The sequence below is a fragment of the Drosophila busckii genome, chromosome 3L, assembly GCF_011750605.1.
Source record: "Drosophila busckii strain San Diego stock center, stock number 13000-0081.31 chromosome 3L, ASM1175060v1, whole genome shotgun sequence".
Lineage (NCBI taxonomy): Eukaryota > Metazoa > Arthropoda > Insecta > Diptera > Drosophilidae > Drosophila > Drosophila busckii.
The window spans coordinates 14,546,427-14,567,837 of record NC_046606.1 but is presented as its reverse complement, the minus strand read 5'-3'; the positions used below and the strand labels follow the sequence as shown (position 1 = coordinate 14,567,837).

Here is a 21,411-nt window from a genome sequence, read left to right as displayed (position 1 = left end):
TTCAACCATTTATGTATGATGTATGTATATGTAATGCATTATTATTGTGCCTTTTCCGATATTCATGTTCGCGCCAAACAAAATGTACATATATGTGTATATATATAAATCATATTGTTGCATAGATAGCTCACATTTGTATATATTTTTATTTGTATTGCTGCGATATGATGATGGGTGTTTCGAGATTTGTCAAGTGATTTGAATACCGAAATATGAGCGTAGTATATATATATAAATTTATTATTTTATTTGATGCTCAAGTATAAATTTTGTATGGATTACTTTGTTTGGTTCGTATAAAATGTTTTTGCAGGGTTCTCTTTTAAATTTAATTTATTCAACATACGCAAAATATATTTTTGTATATATTTATATATTCACTTAACTAGCTTTAAATATAAGTTATTATTATTTTCTGCTAAATTTTTGCTTTGCTTTATTTTTTATTCATATTTTTACGTTTTTTTTTTTTGTTCTTAATTTGTTTTTTTTTTTTTTGAAACAGTAACTTTCAGTCATCTTGTAATCATAATAATACATACATACATACAATATGCAAATATTACATAAGTACATTAAAATGTTATGTTTTTTATTGTTATTAATTTTAATATTAATTTGTTATGAGCGTCGCATTGAGTGCACGACGCATTTCTTATATAGCGTGTCGTGTTTATAGATTAAAGTATGCTATTTTTATTTTCATATTTTATGCAATTGTTGTATAAAAGCTAAACATTTATGGCTGCGTACGAAAAGATTTTTTTGTTTTCAGTGACTGCTCTAATTTTCATACAAAAGTTTATTATTAATATTTTTATGCGGCATTCAACTAAATTTGATTTCTTACTTTTTGGCAGTTATCGTTTGTTAGGCTTATTTTATTTCTCCACATTCTTGTGTTCTATGTGTATGGCTGTCTGTGTATATGTGTGTAAGTGTGTGTTTATTACATACATATGTATATGCTAAGCAACTAACATTGGACCATTCCATTGCGCGACGCACTATATAAGAAAACTAACTACTTGATTATTGTAATATATGCATATAATTTATGTATATGTATTTATAATTATGTATATTCTCAAATTAATATTAACTTTTCGTGTATCTTCTTGTCGCTTTCGGGTATGTATGTCATGTACGTATGGTATCAAAAAATTGTATACGCCAACAGCAGCTAAAGAGCTGGACATACAATACATATGTCGTTAGCCTTAGTTGTCGCTCCAGTTCCAGTTCCAAGCACAGCTTTGAGGAAAAGTATTGTACAGCAAATGCATGAGGGAAAACTGCCAGTTGGAGAAAAGCTGAAAGAGCTGCTGTCGCATACAGATAACTACGACTAGAACTAAACCTACGGCCAAAAGTCATCAGTCGCACTCGGGCCCCTCGGAGAAATGGCCGCGCACATCGAGCGCCGAGGCCAGCTGGAAAATGATGTGAGACAACGAAGGATGCTCCAGAAGCTCATTTGCCGGCAGCTGTGGCTCGCAGCGCGGCCGCATATGTCGTCCGCGAAATCCACGATGCAGACGCAGCACAACATCACAGAAGACGAAGCGTAAGATAAGTGTGCGCAAAAAGTCATCGCCAAAGAACTGAACATACGAGGAGTCTGCAGGCCAAATAAAAGAAGAGGTTAATAAGCTATTGGGCCACGTTTCAAGGTAAGTTTACCTATAAAACCTATGCCCTGTTCGATCTCATCGATGCGACAGCGCGTCACTAGACGCGATGCTTCGGTTATAAAGCGATCCACATAGGTCTGACAGCGCTCCCAGTGATGTATGGGCACATCGCCCACATTGCAGATGTAGCAGAGCGCCGTGAGTGGGGAATGCAGGAACAATGTAAATAGCGAGCCATGATGCTGCACATCAGCTATTGAGCATAAAATCACAACATCAATATATATACTCAGTTTATGGTTCAGAGACACTGACCTTGAAAAGCTGGCGGCACATCCTGCGGGGACATGAGTACGACCAGCGGCTGACCAAAGTAGCGGGGTATGTGTTGAAAGACAAACGAATTATCCGAATCGATAATAACGAACATGGGCCTGCGCGTAAACGGATACAGATCGCCAGGATAAAGGCAGTGATTCTCCTTGTAAGATTTACCGCGACAAGTCAAACCACCGCCATCCACGTTGTCCCGCTTGACACTTGTTCCCAGGCCGCCAAGTTCATAGCCATCTGCAAAGTATTTGATGAAGATTCTGACCAAGAATTATATATGCTTGGCAACTTACAGTCCTCCGGATGTTTGGTGGTGGAGAAGCAGCCATCCGCGGACATGTAGAGCAGCAATGCGCCACCTAGTGGCAGTTCCTTAAAGCCGCTGGCCAGAAACACCAGCAGCTGACTAATCGAAGGCTTGTATAGTAAATATTTATGAGGATTGTCTCGATAATGACGTCCGTTCTCCAAGTAGCCCTTGGAGCCCGGAACTCCATATGGTGGTATGCGACTGGCCGCCGGACTGGCATCGTGTCCGTGCAGACCATGCGACATGCTTAGCGGATTTGTTGCCGCTTCCGTTGGTTCACGCTCCAGCGTTTGCAGCATTCTAAATAAACAAACACTTGGATTAGGTTTTCTTTTGTTAAATTGATGTGTGTGAGACTCACCTAAACATGTCCATTGTGAGCTCGGAGAATTTGGCCTGCTCACAGGCCGAGCCCACAATTAAAATCTCCTGCAGGCTGAGCGTCATGTGTGGTGAACGCTCGCAGGGCGGCGTTGTTAGCGGTGATAACCTAGAACCAGAACCACTACTCATCAGTTATTGTAGTTGTGCCGGTTCAAAAAGCGAATGCCGAGAGCCCGTGCTTTCACAGAAGAATTGAGAATGCGGCGCACTAATGAGGTGACTTTTGACGGGGGCGGGGGTATAGTAGTGTGTGTGTGTATGTGTGTGTGTATAGGGTATAAAATATGAAATGATAACGTTGTGTCTAACAGTTGAGGAAACTTGCCAGCATAGAGCGGAGCAAACTTTTTGTATAAGCCAAAAAGTATGCTGCACTTATTAAAAATTTAAATCTCATTAACTGTTGTATTTACATGTATGTTTGTGTGTGTGTGTGTGTGTGAGGTGATTGTGTTGGTGAGCTTGGGAGCATAATGGAAAAGTGCGTGACGAATGGCAACGGTGAGTGTTTGTTTGTTTTTTTTTTTCAAGTCTTCTGTGATAAGCACAATAAATAAAAAAAAATTGAGAGCAAGAGAACTGAAGCAAAACTCGTATACCTACGCAAAACATATAAAATTACACGTTTGCTAAAACCCCAGAAGTTCTCCATACTCCTACTCCGCCGACGAAAGCACGGGCAAAGTGTACGTGTGTGTGCGAACGACTCACCTGTGTGATAATATGATGGGATTGGAGTCCGCGTGCAGTACGGCGACCGCTGCCTCGGCCTTAATGAAGCCCTTGATCTCCTCCAGCACCAGCGACCATTCCATGTGATCCTCGGGCTCGTAGCTGGAATGGTAACTAAGTTGAATTGGCATAAGACATTTGCAGTTAAGTTAAAATAGTTTACGTGTTTGTGTACTCCTGTATTTGCTTCTCCAGCTCAGTGACCAGCTCACGCACCAACTTCATTTTCTTCAGCAGCAGACACACGACAATGAAGCGCGCATAATAGCGCAGCTTCTTAACCATCAGATCCGGTCGATCCTCCTTGGCGGCACGTGAATAATACGCGCGTCCACGTATCGCCGCATAGAACTGATACGCCTCGTTCAGATAGTTCGTTTCACTCGTGCGTAAGCTATAAGGGTAAAAATAGCTGCAACTTGACTTGGCTGTCAGTATTATCTACTTACTAGTAGTGATAGTAAAGCTGTCCAATTTTGCTCGCTATCTCGCCAATTTGCCAGCGCTTCAGTCCGTATTTGGAGTCCAGCACCATGCGATGTTGTTGCTGAAATTTCCACAGCTTGGTGTAGACATCAAAGGTGCGTCCAAAGTATGCTTGCCACTGACGATGGCCATACTGCGGCAGATCTCTATAGAATTAACAAACATAAATTAATTACACAAATGTATAGTAATATAATTTATAAACGCACCTGAGCCCATTGAACAGTTGCTTGGACTTCTCTAGCAAATGGCAAAACTCCAAAACGAGCTTTCTATCCTGTTCTTCAGTGGATTCCATTTTCACCATACCGTTCTCTGCCGCCCCAATGTGTTATGTCTGCGAGTCGGTTCTGTTTGAAATGAAAGTGCAATGAAATCTTCAAATAAGTCATATGGCAGATCGAAGCGCACACTTGGCATACCAAATGGGCAGTGGCCCTAGCACTAGACTCATTCATAAGCTATGCCATAAATAAACAAACTGAATCATCATGCAATTTGTATATACATATATAAACCTAGGCACACTATACACAGCCAGTGGGCGTGAGAGTTTGCCCACTTGAGATTCATTCAGTCGCTCGTTGAGCTATTGTTGACGTAGATAATGATAATGATGATGATGATGATGATGTTGCATAGAATAAGTAAAATGCCAATGCTGCGTATGCCTAATGTGCGCGATTTTATTTTTGCGCCTCGATGCAATATTTAATTTTTAATTTTTATGCCACATAAATCAAACAGAGTGCGCACCAATAAATATGTATATATATATATGTAACGTATATGGTACTATTTGCAATAGGAATATGAGTAAATATGCGATTGTAGTATTTGATTTCGAATGGACCGATGAAAAAAAAAAATCTATGCTCGTAAACTTTTAAAGCGCAACTGTTCAACGTTTGAATTCGAATTCAATTAAAAATTCAATTTGGCAAAAACAATTACGTAGCCTTTTAAGTGCACAGATGGACACAGTCAGACGGACAATGAGACAATGGTTGCTACTATTGATGCTGCTGCTGCTGCTGAAGCTTCTGCTCTAGCTATGCATCAAAAGCTCAATTAATAACGCCCGACCAGGCGACCAAGTGAAATTGTTTGCAAAAAGACAGAAAAAATCAAAATAAAAATGAAACGAAGTGCCAGGCGAGATGAAGAAGAAATTATCATAAAAGAGTAGCAGAGACAGGGATAGGATAGCGAGCGCTTGGCACAAAAGGGTCGGTAGTGCAAATGGCGCCACGGCGACCACATTGATTTGGCTTTGGCAAAACTAGGTCGCCAGCACAACGAGCAAATAAAAAAAAAAAAAGAAAACAAAAAACTTTCAATATGAGCTCATCATCAGCAGAGCCAGGAGCAGGAGCAGAAGCACCAGCAGCCAGAGACACACAACTGTATAAAACAAAGAACACTAAACTGATGGAGCATCAGCTAAACTATGGGTTTTGAGTAAACTGCGCTTGACATGCGTCACATTGAATTGCCGGGGTGAGTGGCTGGCGTACATATTTATGGCGCCTTAATCAAATTAAGTGTCCATTTAACACGTTAAAATTACATAATATGAAAATTACGCATACGCAGCATGGACGAGTAGCAAACACAAGAGCCCGAGACAAGTGTGCAGACAGCCCAAACAAAGCTGATAAACTGACAACACACACACACACACATAGATATAGACAGGCAGACAGGCCTTACTAACTGCACTGAGCTGAGCTGCTGAGGGCCTAACCAACATCATCAGCATGTCAACATGTGGAAACCGGAAATGGAAAAATACAAATACTAAGCAAAGTCGTTGCCACTGTGCTCTCTCGCTCATTAACACACGCCTCCTGCCCTTTCGACAACTTTTACTACAAAAACCCACACACACTCACACACACACACAGAGAAACAAGTGCTCAGTGCCTGAGCGCAAGAGCATGCGACAAAATAAATCAAAATCTTTGGTACTTATATATTAAAGTTTAAGGCTGTTCAACAGGCAGATAATTTTAGTATTTAAAAGAAGAATTTCAAATACATTTTTACTAGCTATGGCTTAAATTCAATTCAATTAATTCAATTCTATCAAATTGAATACTTGTGATTAAACTGCTATCAATATGCTAAACTTGAAAAGCGTGTGCTTTGCATATTGTCAAGGACATTTTTGTCGCCTGGCAGTCAGCCAGTTGTCAACGTGGCAAAGTTTTTCTTTTTCACTTGCTGTTTTAACTAGTTGTTGTTGCCAGCATGTACTACATATGCGTCTGTATGCGTGCGTGTGTGTGTGAGTGTGTATTGTTGTTGTTACTTGTGCACGATGACGACAACTGCTGGAAAATCCCAATCCCAGTCTAACAAAGCGCGCAAAATAAAAAAGCATGCAACGCACTTTAGTGCTCATCACCAGACGCTGGCGAAGCAGCAACAGCAACAGCAAAGCTTTTTGACTGACTGCCACACACGCACACACACATATGTACATACATACATATACGTGCATGCATGTGTGTTTTCGATGCCCGCCAGCACTCCAACAAATATTACTCGCTGCTACTCTGCGCTCTTTGCTATTTGACAAGCTGCACATTTTTTTTTTTATATTTTATTTTATTTTTTTATTTTTTGTTTTCTGCAAAGTAAACAAGCATGTAGCTCCCTCTGTATATGTGTGTGTGTGTGTAATCCTTCAAAGGCACACATTTACACATTTAATGGCATTTTGACGCTGATAATGATGTTTTCCCACTCATACGCTTATGAATTTGAATTTCAACTTGCCAATCATATTAAAAAATACTTTCTAGACAAACTGCAGAAAACTTTGTGTATATGTTGCCGGAAGAACTTGTGACCAGCGCAGGACATTTCCGTGCATTTGCTCATTATTTGCTTGCCTTGCATATTTGTTTGAGTCTGTCACTTGAGGCAGTTTTATTTTTGGTAATTGCCAATTTGTATTTATCGAATTGATTAAATTATATTGCCTGCAGTCAAGTAGTAGAGTAAACTCCAGCACAGCAGCAACTCTTTAAAATTAACTCTAACTACGCATGCATAATATGATGCAGTGCGGCCAGCTTACCTTATCATTGTTGCACCTACCGCTGGCGCTGCCACCAACAGCCCGAGCAGCAGCCGCCCCCGCGCACACGCTCGCAGTCGTTGCCGTTGCCGTTTGTTGCTGTCACCGTGGCCGACGCCGATAAGTGTAGAACGCGTATGGAGCGGTGGTAGCGCCGCTGCTTAGCTTCGACGTCGCCGTCTTTGTGGTTGCTGCTGCTTGTCACCAAGTAAATGCCCAACGCGGGCAGCGCGTCCAATGCTGAGCACTCTACTATAGTCAATTGTATTTAACTTTTGCCGGTTCTGCAAGTCGCTGCGAATTTCGCGTATAGTAAATGTTGTCCACTCGAACGAACACACACACGCACGCACACACACACATACAATTTTTACGTTTGGGGGTTTAGCTTTGGTGCTGCTTTGGCTTTTGGCGGTGTTGGCTTGTGATTTGTGATTTGTGTGCTAGTCAGCGAGATGTTGGCTAAGCACTTGGCAGTTGGCGTATAACGGCAGCGTTTTTATTTCTTCTGGGGATTTGCTGGGCACGAAATGTATGAATGCTGGGGTCGCGCTACCGTCGCGTATGGCTGCACAGTATTGAATTTTTTCGCATTTACATTTTTAACGAGGGGTTTGGGGTTGGGGGTTGGTATTGATTTTTTGCTCAACATGACAGCTGCTAGTACTTGCCAATTGCCGCCAGAGGGCGCACAACAATTTGACAGCTCACCAGCAAGGGTTGGTTTTTGGCTTTTGCCAAACAGCTGTGCCCAAGTGAGCGCGAGAATTTAAAAAGTCGCTTTTTGTTTTCTCTACATGAACACAGTGTGAAGTTTATTGCAATCATATGTATCATCAAGTACAATAACATTTACAATTTGCATTTATTAATAAAGTATATTTATAGTTATAAAAGCCATTTTCTTAGAATTTTGCTTAAAAAATTGCCACTAAAATTGTTGTCTGCTCGATATAATTATTATTATAATTTTTTTTTTGGTGCCTGCCATTATCACAATGTATATAAATTACCATTGTTCGATATTAGTATACACAGACTAGTACTTATAACAAATAAGTATGCTACTAAATATTTGACATATATAATGTGTATATATATTGGTAAAAACAATAGCTACATACCAAGTACCATCATATGCATTATTTTCGTTTTCTAAATATGTAACTAGCTATGGTATATAGGCCAGCTCTTGTAACTCTACTTTGGAATATACGCGTAGCTTTCAGTCTTTAAATAAATCCAAAATATTAGAAACAACTACATACATATAGTATATCATATAATTCGATCATCAATTTTGGTGTAAATTTCACTTAACTGCTCTGCCAAGCGTTTAGTTATTTAATTTAAAAATTTGGCTTGCTTGCTGCTTTCGATTTCCCTCGCTACTTTATCTGGAGTCCAAGTTACTTGGTACACGTTTGCCAATTTTAGATATGTAAATATGTTTAAAATTGAGCATTTGTAACAGTATTCTAGGGAAAATTGGCTGAGTCTGTCTACAAGCGTGTGGCCTCCGAGATCACAGCGCCATCGCAGCCGCCATTTGGCTGCGCCTGCTGTTGCTGTTGTTGTATAGTAGAGGTGCCCACATCTGTGGTGGGTCTGGGCAGATGCGAGTAGTAGCCCATTTGACAGGAGTTCTGATGCGTTAGCTTTTGGCTTTGGCTGAGCTGATATTGGGCCGCCTTTAGTGCCTGTTGCTGCTGCGGGGTTAGGCAATCGCATGTGGCCAGCACCTGCTCCGTGGATTTGGCTGTTATGGTGGTGGTTGTCGTAGTGGTTAACTCACCCACAAACTCTGTGGGCGGCGGGGCATAGTTCTCCACATCGCCATAGGTGGAGTAGCGTCCATAGGGATTGCGTCGTGGCATGGAATGACGCTGCTGTGCAATCTGCATCTTGACTGGTGGCTTCACCGCCACTGTATCCAAATAGCCATAGCCAAAGCTGGGACCCACCAAGCCCTTGGTAGCCAGATTGTCCCAAGATTTCGGCTTTTGCACATAGGCCATGGTGTTGGGATAGATCTGGGAAGGCTGCACTTGCGTGGCGGTGACATGATAACGCTGCAGATGATGGTGATGCGCATGCACATGGGGATGTGGCTGTGGCTGTGGCGGCAATTGCGGTTGCTGCTGCTGCTCGTACGACTGTCGCGACTTGGTCGAGTGCTGCCTGGAAGCCTGAGCCTGCGTTGTGTCGCTCTTGGGATCCCAAAAGAGCGTGTCCGTGCTAATGGAGGTGGTGTAGCTGGCAGAGTCGGCAGGCGCAAACTCGCTGGAGGTGCAAGAGTGCAGACTGCAGTGGCTCGCCAGTCCCGAGGCCAGATCAAAGTAACGCGAACGCTGCGATTGACTTGGCGGCGTCTGTTGCTGTTGCTGCTGCTGTTGTTGTTGTTGTTGCTGTTGTTGATGATAGTGATGTGCATGAGTCGTCGGAGTGTGTTCATGGTTGTGTCGATGATGATGATGGTGATGGTGGTGCAGATGTGGCTGCTGCGCTTGCGACTGCGACTGCGCCTGCGCCTCGAGCTTACAATTGCCAGCAGGCGAGGCATGAGTCTGTGATTTGGCTCTAGTGGCAGTTGCATGTTTATCCTTCGTCTCCGAGCGTTCGCGATCACGATGCTTGTGCTTGTGCGTATGCTCCTTGTGCTGACGATGACGACGACGCGTGGGCACGCACTGCGTGGCGCAACAGGGACTGGCGAGATCATAGGCATCTAGACTCACATTGTCGGCATTGTTGTTGGACTTTTCCGCAGACTTCCAGCGAAAATGACCCAAGCAGGGGTTGCAGGAGTGACCAGCATGGCAATGCGATTTGCTCTTCTCCAGCTTGGGCGGCTTGGCGGGCGGCTTATGTTTCTCACAGCTGCGCGGCGGTGGCGCTGGTGGCTTCCCCTTGGCCACTCCAGCTCCAGCGCTAGTGCTGTGATATTGCTGTGTGTTTGGCGTTGTCGTGGACGTGTCCCCTGACTCAGTGCGCTGCAGAATATAGCGCTGTGAGCTCGGCTGCTCATTGTTGCTGGCATCGATAAACTCCTCGGAGCTGGCGTGGGTGGGACGCAGCACATAGCGATAAGTGGGATCCAGATAGTGGTAGGTGAGCATAAACTGCGCTGGCGGCGGTATGATGACCGCCTGCGGACGTGTCACCAGTTGCCCCACATCCTCTGTGGACAAAGCAGGACGATAGAAGCTCGCCTCCAATGCTGCTGCTTCAGTGGGCGAGGCGCCTTCGCCATCGCTGGGCGAGGCATTGGCATTGGCCTTCTTGCGCGCCGGCAAGCTGTGTGTTTTCCACTTTCCCTCCAGCAGCTCCCGCTCGCGCAGATGCACGCGCTCCAGCTCGTTCATCTTTTGCTGGAGCAGGCTTTGCAGCTGTATATAGCGCATATGCAGATCGACCTATAAAAAGAGTGCATGAGTAAAAGAAGAGTTCAGGCGTTAAGTCAAGTCAATCTCACCTTGCGCACACAATCTTCGAAGAGCACCACCATACGCATGCGCATGTCGCATTGCTTGATGAAGTCCACTATTGTCTTGTGATCAGCCTTTTCCAGATCATGCCCGTTGATGGAGAGTATGACGTCGCCCTCACGCATGCCTGATCGATATGCTGGACCGCCGTACTCCACATAGTCCACGTACGTAATCATTTCCAGCTCCTCATCGCGCTTGTAGTGTATGCCATAGCTCTGCAGCGTAAATCCATAGGAATCATGCTTCTTCTCCACTATAATGGTACGACGTCGGCGATCCTCGTCCGGCTTGGAGGCCAACAAGCGCTCCGACTTATAGCGCCCCAATATGTGCGTCGACTGTGAAAGCTACAGAAGCAAAAGTAAGCGCAAAATGTTGAAAAGTAGTTTACACCTGCGGCTATTTACAGTTATAGTTGTATGTCTATTCCCAAGCCGCAAATATGGCACAGCGGCTGCCCCCAGGCTCTGGGCTGCCACATTAAAATGATGTTTGCCAACTGCTACTAGCCAAGTTATATTGAAAAGCATTTTCATGAATACGCGATGAGGCCACAACAGCACCCCCAACACTTTCACTAGAAACACTGGAAAAATACCTGATGGGCGGCGGAACAGGCACAGCAGCAATAGGAAGCAAGCACTAACACAAAGACAAACAAACATACAAAAATAAATTACAGCCTCATAGACAAGCGTTGGTCCTTTCATTAACCTTACATTAAATGACAGCGGGCAAGGCAATGGAGGAGCGCCGGCACATTTATTGAGCGTAATAAAAGGACTGGGGCTACTGTTGTTGGGGGTAAGCTTCAATGAAAGGTTTTATAAATAACACAAGAATTTATAGCAACAATGTAATGCATACCAAATTAAATAAGGGTTAGGAAATTATTTAAAATCTTAGTGAAAAGGAAAATTATTGAAGAGTGACAAAGTGTTTCAGCTTACTAAACGAATTTAAATTAAAAAGGTTTCACAAAATATATAAAAATGTATTTAAAAGAAAATTTAAGTGGTTTTGTATTTTAGCAATGTTAAATAAATCAGAAGAGAAACCTTTAAGTAAATCTAGAACTGGCATACAAATTTACTTTTAAAATAATTTTAGATTTATCTTAAAGCAGCTCATAATGCTCGTAGTTTCTGACTCATTTATCAGCCATATCAATAGCATAATTTAATGAATTGCTTTGCTTAGTCTAGGGGTAGTAATAGGTTTGGGCTCTGCGCCGCGACTTCCGGGCCATTGAATTATTTACAGTTGATCGGCGAGGCGCGGCGCGGAGCGGCATGGCTTTAATGCTTGACGGCTGGTCATATGCCTGGCGAAGCGTAAATTTTGTGTAACAAAATCAAGCTGGACAAAGGTTAAACAGCTGAGGCGGCTTCCACCCACACCACACCACACCACAACACAGCACACAAAAAACAAGCATGAAAGCCACCACCACCAGCATAAAGCACAAGTAGAGAGCGAGTGTTAGTGAGACAGAGCGGGAGAGCAAGAGAGTGCAGAGACGACGACGACGGCGACGATGTCTGGTCACCCACCACCATCAGAGCCAACATACGCCGCAAGACAATATCAATTGAGCCCACACAGCAGGACATCACATTATGACTCAATAAGCTTCCAAGCAGTAGTTTGGGCATTGTGGGTGTGGGTTATAAGTAATTGCGCTCATACATTCACAATTCAATTAAAGTGCCAACCACATACCTGCGCATACTCGAGCTCCTCATCACTGGCATCGAGACTCTTGTGGTGAAACTTGAGGCGGCCTAGACTGCCAGTCCCATTGACATAAAGTGACGCTGGTGGCTGCTGCATGCAAGCTGCGGCAATCAGCGATCCCACGGATGTGGCATTGGAGGCCGAGATTGATACGGCAGCAGCTGTTGTGGCGGCACTGCTTGCAGCCGTTGCAATGCTCTGGCAGCTTGTACTCATTGGCCGGGCCATCGTCTATTGATTTCTTCACGCATACATGTCGACAGAGTCCAAATAAAAGCCGTTTAAATTTTCTTCTGTAGCTGAAAATCTTTTGGCAACGCACCTTTGTGCGTTATGCGCTGTGATAACAAACGACCGAACGCGACAGATACCGACAAAATTGTATAATTCACCAATGTGTTGTTTAACTTTTTGTTTTCCTATGACTGGTCAAGCACGCTCGTAGCTCAGTCCGAGCTGCAATTAAAATTAGTCATTGCTATTCATAACTTTGACAAAATTGCGGGTATTATTTGTTGATGAAAAAGTTTTCCATTTTGCTGCTAGCTCGGCCGTCGTGTGTGTTTCCGCTTCGTTTGCTCTGCTTCCGTTGGAGTTTGGTATCACACTGAACGTTGGCCAAGTCCGAGTCGGCAGAGGTAGCAGGAGAACATGCAACTAGAATTTTAACGCTGCCGTTAATACTTATTTATGGCACATGTTGCCGTTGCATGTAGAAAGCCGTAGAAAAATACGCGCTCAATTTTGAAAGCGCATGCGCAGGGCTGCCACTCTTTTCAATAGCACACTGAGAAAAATTCTTAAATTTCACAAATAGCATTGAGTAGTTAAAGTAATATAATCCTAAGGCCATTTCTGCAGTTCAGTTTTCATGAAATAGACATATGCATGGCTTAACGTTAAAAACAATGTACTCGAATTGAATTGAGGTAAGTGTGACACACACACTGTAACGAATTCATATGTGTGTATAGTGTGTGTAGTGTCACATGTCCTAACAAACTCAGTGGAGTGAGTGAAATTAGGATTTTCTAATGTGAAATAGCAGTTGGTAATGTTGATTTAAGATTTAAATCATAATTTGTGCGCCAAACTGAAAGAAGTAAAAAAGTCATACTATCGAAAAACTATCGTCCACAAACTTGTAAGACACAACGTTCAGAAATAACACGTCCACACGTGACTGTCAAAAAGTGTTGCCATATGAGCAATATACGAGTGTTGCCATAAAAATCTACGCCGGCTGCTTGTTTTGATTGTTTATTGTTAAGAAAACCGCTGAAAATCATGAATGACGGTGAGTTAGTTAATTTAAGGTGCTGAAATTTCTTTACCGCATGTTCTTTTATAGAGGAAATCATAAAGCAACGACTTCTTATTGATGGCGATGGTACTGGCGAGGATCGCAGGTTGAACGTGCTGCTGAAGCAATTTCTGAAGTGGGCTAATTCCAAGAACGACACTCCAGAAAATAAGTAAGTAAATGTTCAATGATGTTTATTTTCAATAAATTATTAATCACGCATTTTAGTCAAATAATGTACGATCGTCTGATGGTACAGTTTTCGCAGTGCCAATTTGCGGCGTTGAAAAACGTTCAGACGCTTAAAATGATTCAGGAGGAGAATGGAAACTACAGTAAGCTGGCAGAGAAACATAAGGAAAGCATTGAAATAGCCAAGGAGGAAATCGAAGCCAGCAAAAAGGAACTGATCACAGCCAAGGAGATACGTAAAAACAAAATGGAGTATGACAACCTTGCCTCGCTCATTGAGAAACAGCCGGATCGCAAGACCACCGAAAAGCAGATAGAAGTCATCAAAAAGACAATCGACAAGTTGTCACAGAAGAAACTGAAGATGGAGCACAAATTTAATAAGCGTCGCAATGATTTTACTTTGCTGATGTATACAATACATGAATTGGAGCAACAGCTGGAAGAAGAAAACAGTTGTGGCTCATCGTCTGCATCAAGTTGCAGCGATGTTGCATCTGAGCAAGATTTAAATGATAATAATGGCATTATGGAAGTTAGTGATGAGGAGGACGATGAGCTTAACAACAGCAGCCCCACCAAATTTGAAAGTATTCGCGGCAAGATAAACGAAAACTCCACCTCAACGGAAAGCCCCAAGGAACTTAATGCCATGTCTGTAGACGAAGATACTGTGCTGGAGTTGAGCATTGAAAAAGACGACCATGATGACGTCACAGTCGCAAGTTAGAGATCCAATGTACAAAATATGTATTAATAAAAAAAATGCTATGCATATACAAGTTCACTATAACAAAATTATTATCTAATGTTTTTAAATGCTAGATCAGCCACTAAGGCTACGTGATCCGAAGGACAGACTATGGATGGTATAGCCTCGTGGGCACGCAGTTGCTCGGTTGTAGGCAGCGGTACAGACTGCACGACCTCGAAGCAATCATTTTGATAGAATATATAATCCAGGCAAGCGGCAAATAATGTTGTATAATTTGTAAACTCTGGCGTTCCACAAGCTGAAGTCATATTGAATGGCTGCGTTAGGTCCACATTCTTCACTGCTTCCTCCACATTACTGCTCCAATCGATGAAACTGCTGTCTACCAGTTGCTCCGTCATCAGCTTATAAATGCCACATTCGGGCACACTGTTGAAATCTCCACAAAACAACAGTCCAATGTTGTGAGGGTTCTCAATATTATGCTCCTTGATTGCCTGCTTGTAGATGTGCTCCACAAAAATTAGTGAGAAGCCAATCTGCAGCAATCTGATGTGATCAGCATCAGGATGGAAATACAAATGCGTGTTGGCCACAAGTACATAGCGTTCAGAGTTCGTTAGCTTAAGCAAACTCAGCTGTAGCGTAGTAGAGCGTTCACATATGCGCTTGGCCAATTGCTCATTGTGTTTGATCTTGTTCCAGAGAGACGCAAATATGGGCAGACTGCTTATATTGTCACCCAGATGTAAATCGAAATTATTCAACAATTCAAATCGTGAAGCGCGATAGAACAGCGCCAGACCCTCGGCACAAGAGCCCTTAGGTGTCATAATGCCACGGAAGTGGTGCGGCAACTGCTCCAGCACTGGACTTAGATCATAGTCGAATATCTTAACATCCACCTCTTGCAGGCATAACAGGTCCGCATTATAGCCTAACAGTTCCTTGATAAAAAGCTGCTTGCGATAGTCAATATCCATGGCATGAGACGCACAATATGGAAACAGCGTTTTACGCGCATATTCTCCATCTGCATAATAATCAGCTAAGAGATTATAGCTCACAACACGTATTGCATTAGGGTCGCTAAGCGGCGCACTTGTAAATGCGTGGCGAAGTTCAAATGGACATTGACCTGGACCAGCCTGCACCGCTTTTTTACTGATATACTCAGCTGTTGGACCTGACTCGCCGTGCTCATTCCTTGGCGTCACCACCAGCTTTAGATGATGGTCTATATCTGACGGTTGCACCTGATAAATTAAGCCCTCTCCGCATGCTTCCCAAATGGTTCTCTCATTAAAAACACCTCCTGGTGGCATCACAGCTCTATACCACTCACCCCGGCAATGCTCACGCGATGCAAACAGCAGATCGAGCTTAAACGGATAAACCAAATAGCCTGCCATCATTGAATTGGGAAGTTGTAGTGCAGCTATCCAGGGCTGATTGAGCACAATTTCAAATGTTTTATCAATTACTTGCAGCTTTAGTCCCTGTGCTTTGTTCACCAGCAATTCGCCAAAGGTGATGTCTGTAATTCGATCCGCTGAGTCATTTCGTTGCAATTCCACTATAATTTCAGTGGGTATTTCAACAACAGCTGTTGGAGATTCAGAGCATTGTTTATTTTTCTTCTTTTTGTTGCGCTTATTAAACTCCTTTTCAACATTGCTACGTATGCGACTGATGGCCTCATCAACGTTCTCATCCAAGCGTCGGCAGAAGTTGAAATCTCGATCCACTCTCAGTTCCTTGTTGGTGTAATGAAATGTAATATGCAATTCATTTGTATTTTCGGCATTGCGAAAATACACTTTGTCCATGTTGTAGGTGTTGCGGTGTGCTTGAGCGTTGACAGGGTAGGTGGAAATAAAAGTTTGCCGGTTTATGGCTGGGAAGAAACGTGGCATGCAAAGTTGTTTGGCAAATCTATGAAGCATCGCCGATGCTAATTCTACTGCAACTACATCCACATGCTTTCCATTTGAAAAAAATCACGGTATTATTAAATATCTTAATGCTGGGATTTTATAAATTGTATAACCTTTACAAATTATATGAACTGGAGCCAAATAAAACAGCTGTTGACCCATTTAATGATAGTCAGTGTTGCCATATTAAGAATTTTATAGCTAATCTTATTGAATCTTGGATTGCGGAAATATTTTACCCATATAATGAGAGCTAAATTATGTATTATATTTGAATTGGTTTTAAAAAACTAGAGGCTTTAGTTAAAATATTGTAATTTTTCGGCTTTTTATAGCAATTGTTTTTCATTGATATAGCCTATTTACTCCATTATATTCTGACATCACTGATGATTATAGTATATACCGAATATATCGATGAAGAACTTATCGCTGGTTACGAATCGCTAACAAACGTATAACGGCGCAAATAAACGTATAATTGTTACACCAAAGACTAATTAGAAAGTGCATTTAATTTAAATAAAACGGAACTTTACACGCATTTGGCACTGGCTGCTTTACAGTACAACAATGACAAGTGACGACAAGAGGTATGTTAAAACATTTTTTTCGACAGGAAAAGCTTTGTGAGGTTATGTGATTGTGTGTGTATATGATATTTTTGTTGGGTGTCTCAGCAGTTACGACTCCAGCGACAACAGTGAGACAGAGGAGCGTCGTGCCAAACTTAAAAAGCCCAAAAAGCATAAGAAACACAAAAGGTCATCATCCAGCAAAAGTGATAAAGTGCATAAGAAGCACAAGAAATCGAAGAAGCGCCATCGCCATAGTGAATCCTCCAATGCATCCGAAAAACAGCGACGCAGCTCTGGTCTCAGCAGCAAGTTCACAGAGATTATGCAAATGGCCAGTCGTGAGCGCAGTAGCATTATGGTCGCAAACGGCAGAGTGTCAAATGTACAAACAGATCCTTGTAGTCTAGTGCAAGAAATAACCAAAACAATACAGAACAAGGTCATACCTGTGCTTGAGGTGGCCAGCTCTGGGAGCGAAAGTGAAGTGTGAGTATATGTTATGTTGATTTTATAAAAATAATTTATTATTATTTTATGTTTTATGACTATGCGCAGCCCCATCGATGTGGCTAGTCCGGGTTATTGCAACCAATGCTCGAGGATGAGCTGAATTTGGAGGAGCTGATGAAACAGAAGGCACTGCTGCAGGCGCGCCTTGGCGCCTACATGTCCGACACTGAGGGTGATGAGAGCCGCTCCAATTCAGTGCTGGCTAAGCGCACGCGGGAGAACAGCAGCGAACAACAACAGCAGCGCTTGCAGCAGCCCAAGTTGTCAGCTTCTGAGGCGATCCATGGCAGGCCGAAATCGCTGTCTGCAGCGCCACTGGCATCTGCAACTAGTAAACATGTTAATAATAAAAAAATTAGCATCAATAACTCAAACGAATCCGATGTTATATTATTGGATGATTCTAGCGGTGGTCAGCGTACACCCTCACCCATGCCGGAGAAGCGACGACGCCATGAATCGCCCCCAATACCAGCTCTGCACCGAAGTCGCACACGTGAGGAGGCAACAAAAGCGGACACCCGAAAACAGCAGCGAGAAATGCGTGAGCGTCGCTCTCGTGATCGGGCGCCAGCACGCAATGAACAAGATCAGAGAAGTCGCACACCCCGTCGTCGCGTAGAGCAGCAGCGAAGCCGTGGTGATCAGCGAAGACACCATCAAGAGTACAACAGAAACATGGAGGATTTGCGCCAAGAGATCAACAGAGATAAGCAGCGGGAGCGACGCGATCATAGCCGTGATCGTGAACGCCGTCCGGAGCGGGATAGTCAACCACCATCGGACCGTGGCGGTCGACCACGAGAGCGAGAGCGTGAACGAGATCGCTGGAATCGCCCACGATCGCATAGTCGCAGTAAGTTTGAATCTGACAGGCGGCGCGAGCGCGAACGCCAAATGGATCGAGATCGCTCTGGGCGCACAGCTCGTAACGGTGGAAATGGTGTAAGTGGGGCAGATCGCGATCGCTATAAAGGTTCTCTGAGCGAAGGCCAAAAGATGCATGACAAAGAGAGCAGTGATGAGGAAGTAAGCCTAGACATAGACATAAATGAGGATGAAGATGATGAAGAGCGCATTATAGAATTGCGTCGTAAGAAGCGTGAGGAGCTACTAAAGGTAATTACCTACATGAAATACTTAAAACTCATCTAATCTTATAAAATTTTTTTACAGAAACTGGGTACAACTGAGCAACACTCGCATACAAACAGCTTGTCGCCACGTATATCGAATTCCTATGAATCGCGCAGCTCATCGCCTGCTTCGGCAAGACAAGAACGCGGTCAGCGGACGCCCTCACCATCGCCTTTAACAGAAAAGTCCGAAGAAAAAGACAACGACCATGATAATCATAAGATAGAACTTACAGAAAATAAAGTGACCACAGTCAAGGAGAAACGCAACGAGTGGGATATGTTTGCCGATCAGGATGTCGATTCAAACTTTGATGTGAGTCGTAGGCTTGTAAATTTCGACATGTTTAAAATGCATTAAGAGCATAACTAACAATTATATTTCTATACATTTGCAGTCTCCCAATACGATAGTGCAGAACAAGCATCAAAATGAGAATCCTGCGCTAACCGATAACTGGGACGATGCTGAGGGTTATTATCGCGTGCGCATTGGCGAAGTACTTGATAATCGTTATCTGGTAAGTGGCTACACCGGTCAGGGTGTGTTCAGTAATGTGGTGCGTGGACGTGACCAGGCACGTGGAGCTGCCAATGTTGCCATAAAGATTATACGCAACAATGAGATCATGTAAGTATTCTTGTTAATGTACTAAAAAACTAATAATAATGCAATTGAATTAAATATTACAGGCATAAGACTGGTCTACGCGAACTGGAGATACTGAAAAAGCTAAATGATGCGGATCCAGATGATCGTTTTCATTGCCTGCGTTTATATCGACACTTTTTCCACAAGCAAGTACGTTGATTACATGTTTATGCTGCAGTTTTACCTATTATTTTAATTTGAATATAATTTACTTTAGCATTTGTGCATGGTATTTGAGCCGCTGGCTATGAATCTGCGAGAAGTGCTTAAGAAGTATGGTAAAAATGTTGGATTGCACATCAAGGCTGTGCGCAGCTATACGCAACAGTTATTCTTAGCGCTTAAATTGCTCAAAAAGACAGGCATACTGCATGCAGACATCAAACCGGATAATATTTTGGTGAACGAGAACAATCTGATACTCAAGCTTTGCGATTTTGGCTCCGCTTCAGCTATAAGTGATAATGATATAACGCCGTACTTGGTGTCACGTTTCTATCGTTCACCTGAAATAATTTTGGGTATACCCTATGACTATGGCATTGATACTTGGTCTGCAGGTTGCACCATCTACGAATTGTACACTGGAAAAATATTGTTTGCTGGCAAAAGTAACAATCAGATGCTTAAGTATTTTATGGATGTCAAAGGCAAGATACCAAATCGTATTGTGCGTAAGGGTCAATTTAGAGAGCAGCATTTTGATCAGAGCTGCAATTTTCTCTATCATGAAATTGACAAGATAACAGAGCGGGTAAGTTTAGCTCTCATTTACACTGACAATTTTTGAAAATTTTTTTTTGTATTTAATTAGGAAAAAGTTGTAGTTATGCCTGTTGTGAAAGCATCAAGAAACTTACATCAAGAGCTCATAGCTGATCAAAATTTGCCTGATGATCAGCTGCGCAAGGTCACCCAACTTAAGGATCTGCTGGAGAACATGTTTGCACTGGATCCAGTCAAGCGTATATCGCTTAATCAATCGCTGATGCATCCGTTTATTCAGGAGAAAATGTAGATGAATCCGTAAATGGAATAAATGTAATTCAACATGTCTTAGCCAATAAGCCAATTTGAAAATGCAAATATTTGCAACGTTAGTTACCAGTTTTCGTTATCAATCTCAACATGAGCACTTCCAAACAAACACACGACATACACCGAAACATCCACGTTTATATAAACAATATAATTATGTAAGGCATTTTATCTAAGCTCAGTGGTTATGTTGTATTTTACGCGAGTTTTGTGAAACGATTAATTAAATATTTGCTTACAATTTCGCAATGTCAATAAGTTTGTTATACATATGTGTGTGTGCGTGAATAAGTATATTCGTATTTATTTTGCATGTACATACACACATACACAAAACAGGAACACACTTACACTTACACACATCCACAATATAAAAACAACTACTAAAACAATATATAAACTTCTGCTGCTCTTAGATATTATTATTAATAATTAATACCATTTCAGTGGATCTTGCTGATCAATGTGATCTTAAGGAACATTTATGTACCTACATATGTAACGCCAGCGAGGCGATTGTGACCAGCACAACTTGGTAATAATTTATTTTTGGGCATAAAGCAGTTAAAAATTTACCCAATGATTATTTTACAATCGGATATTGGCGCTCTATAGCAATTGGACGCCAGTTTCCTCAATTCAATTTTCCCTACTTTTATTTTTACACAAACATGGGCAATATTTAATGCTATTGTTTTCTCTGAACTTACAGCTACTTGGCGTTACAGCCTTGTGGAAACAGGGCGTCTAGAAACTGACCAAATTCCACATTGGGCGTAAGTTGTACCACAAATCAATATTATGAGTTTTACTGAGCAACAACCTTTTTTTTTGTTCATTTCTTTTCCACAGATTATCAGGAACGCAAATGCGTCTTGAAAAGTTGGATTTATCAGGTAAAGTACGAAATTGGCTCCGATTTTTGATTTATGGCCTGTTTAAATTGTATTAGAAGCTCCAATTGGATTGATATTTTACCAAACTAAAGGTTTTAAGTTTCTGTGAATCGAAAATACCAAACTTATGTCAATTAATAAACTTTCCATTGTTTATATACAAGATTTTATTTAAAACGAGTATTAGTCTTCAAAAAGTTTCAACTGACTATAAACATGTGCATATTCAATGTATATTATAAATATATTAATAGCA

General features: G+C 42.2%; 5 protein-coding genes across 9 annotated transcripts; 2 read left to right on the top strand and 3 right to left on the bottom strand.

The window, feature by feature from the left end:
• Positions 1 to 671: 671 nt before the first annotated feature.
• Positions 672 to 7,581, bottom strand: LOC108598444 (protein SCAI). 4 transcript variants are annotated; one of them, XM_033293468.1, is made up of 10 exons: positions 6,971 to 7,581; positions 4,092 to 4,232; positions 3,846 to 4,028; positions 3,560 to 3,790; positions 3,376 to 3,510; positions 2,642 to 2,785; positions 2,264 to 2,580; positions 1,953 to 2,207; positions 1,687 to 1,890; positions 672 to 1,624 (listed from the first exon to the last, which is right to left on the bottom strand). In XM_033293468.1, exons 2-10 carry the CDS (start codon positions 4,187 to 4,189, stop codon positions 1,380 to 1,382), a joined length of 1,812 nt encoding a protein of 603 aa, XP_033149359.1. In that variant the 5' UTR covers positions 4,190 to 4,232; positions 6,971 to 7,581; the 3' UTR covers positions 672 to 1,379. The 4 variants fall into 4 exon arrangements, with proteins under 4 accessions (XP_033149359.1, XP_033149361.1, XP_033149360.1 ...); XM_033293470.1 differs by having other exon boundaries at positions 2,642 to 2,770; XM_033293469.1 differs by having other exon boundaries at positions 3,376 to 3,498.
• Positions 7,582 to 7,957: 376 nt separating this feature from the next.
• On the bottom strand, positions 7,958 to 12,790 carry LOC108598476. 2 transcript variants are annotated; one of them, XM_017985125.2, is made up of 3 exons: positions 12,184 to 12,790; positions 10,446 to 10,808; positions 7,958 to 10,386 (listed from the first exon to the last, which is right to left on the bottom strand). In XM_017985125.2, the coding sequence occupies exons 1-3, from the start codon at positions 12,424 to 12,426 to the stop codon at positions 8,473 to 8,475; spliced, it is 2,520 nt and encodes an 839-aa protein (XP_017840614.2). In that variant the 5' UTR covers positions 12,427 to 12,790; the 3' UTR covers positions 7,958 to 8,472. The 2 variants fall into 2 exon arrangements, with proteins under 2 accessions (XP_017840614.2, XP_017840613.2); XM_017985124.2 differs by lacking the exon at positions 12,184 to 12,790 and adding an exon at positions 10,869 to 11,279.
• A 557-nt stretch (positions 12,791 to 13,347) lies between these two features.
• On the top strand, positions 13,348 to 14,491 carry LOC108599488 (THO complex protein 7). The gene is made up of 3 exons (XM_017986335.2): positions 13,348 to 13,495; positions 13,550 to 13,673; positions 13,730 to 14,491. The coding sequence occupies exons 1-3, from the start codon at positions 13,486 to 13,488 to the stop codon at positions 14,421 to 14,423; spliced, it is 828 nt and encodes a 275-aa protein (XP_017841824.2). The 5' UTR covers positions 13,348 to 13,485; the 3' UTR covers positions 14,424 to 14,491.
• Positions 14,426 to 16,476, bottom strand: LOC108599482 (2',5'-phosphodiesterase 12). The gene has a single exon (XM_017986329.2). It carries the CDS (start codon positions 16,352 to 16,354, stop codon positions 14,495 to 14,497), a length of 1,860 nt encoding a protein of 619 aa, XP_017841818.1. The 5' UTR covers positions 16,355 to 16,476; the 3' UTR covers positions 14,426 to 14,494.
• A 343-nt stretch (positions 16,477 to 16,819) lies between these two features.
• Positions 16,820 to 20,596, top strand: LOC108599481 (serine/threonine-protein kinase PRP4 homolog). Its single transcript, XM_017986324.2, is given in 9 exon segments — positions 16,820 to 16,938; positions 17,026 to 17,409; positions 17,479 to 17,500; positions 17,503 to 18,552; positions 18,610 to 18,885; positions 18,968 to 19,200; positions 19,263 to 19,371; positions 19,439 to 19,975; positions 20,036 to 20,596. Coding segments are annotated over 9 exon segments (2,835 nt in total). The 5' UTR covers positions 16,820 to 16,918; the 3' UTR covers positions 20,240 to 20,596.
• Positions 20,597 to 21,411: the final 815 nt, after the last annotated feature.

What these genes read in the sequence shown, in the direction of transcription:
- LOC108598444 (XM_033293468.1), bottom strand. Translation starts at nt 4,189, where the DNA reads ATGGTGAAAATGGAATCCACTGAAGAACAGGATAGAAAGCTCGTTTTG. An exon ending in CTCACAATGGACATGTTTAG is followed by an intron (nt 2,581 to 2,641) that starts GTGAGTCTCACA and finishes TTGTTTATTTAG; the next exon opens with AATGCTGCAAACGCTGGAGC. An exon ending in CACCAAACATCCGGAGGACT is followed by an intron (nt 2,208 to 2,263) that starts GTAAGTTGCCAA and finishes AATACTTTGCAG; the next exon opens with ATGGCTATGAACTTGGCGGC.
- LOC108598476 (XM_017985124.2), bottom strand. Translation starts at nt 11,171, where the DNA reads ATGAAAGGACCAACGCTTGTCTATGAGGCTGTAATTTATTTTTGTATG. An exon ending in ATAGACATACAACTATAACT is followed by an intron (nt 10,809 to 10,868) that starts GTAAATAGCCGC and finishes TTGCTTCTGTAG; the next exon opens with CTTTCACAGTCGACGCACAT. An exon ending in TCGAAGATTGTGTGCGCAAG is followed by an intron (nt 10,387 to 10,445) that starts GTGAGATTGACT and finishes CTCTTTTTATAG; the next exon opens with GTCGATCTGCATATGCGCTA.
- LOC108599488 (XM_017986335.2), top strand. An exon ending in AACGACACTCCAGAAAATAA is followed by an intron (nt 13,674 to 13,729) that starts GTAAGTAAATGT and finishes CACGCATTTTAG; the next exon opens with TCAAATAATGTACGATCGTC.
- LOC108599482 (XM_017986329.2), bottom strand. Translation starts at nt 16,354, where the DNA reads ATGCTTCATAGATTTGCCAAACAACTTTGCATGCCACGTTTCTTCCCA.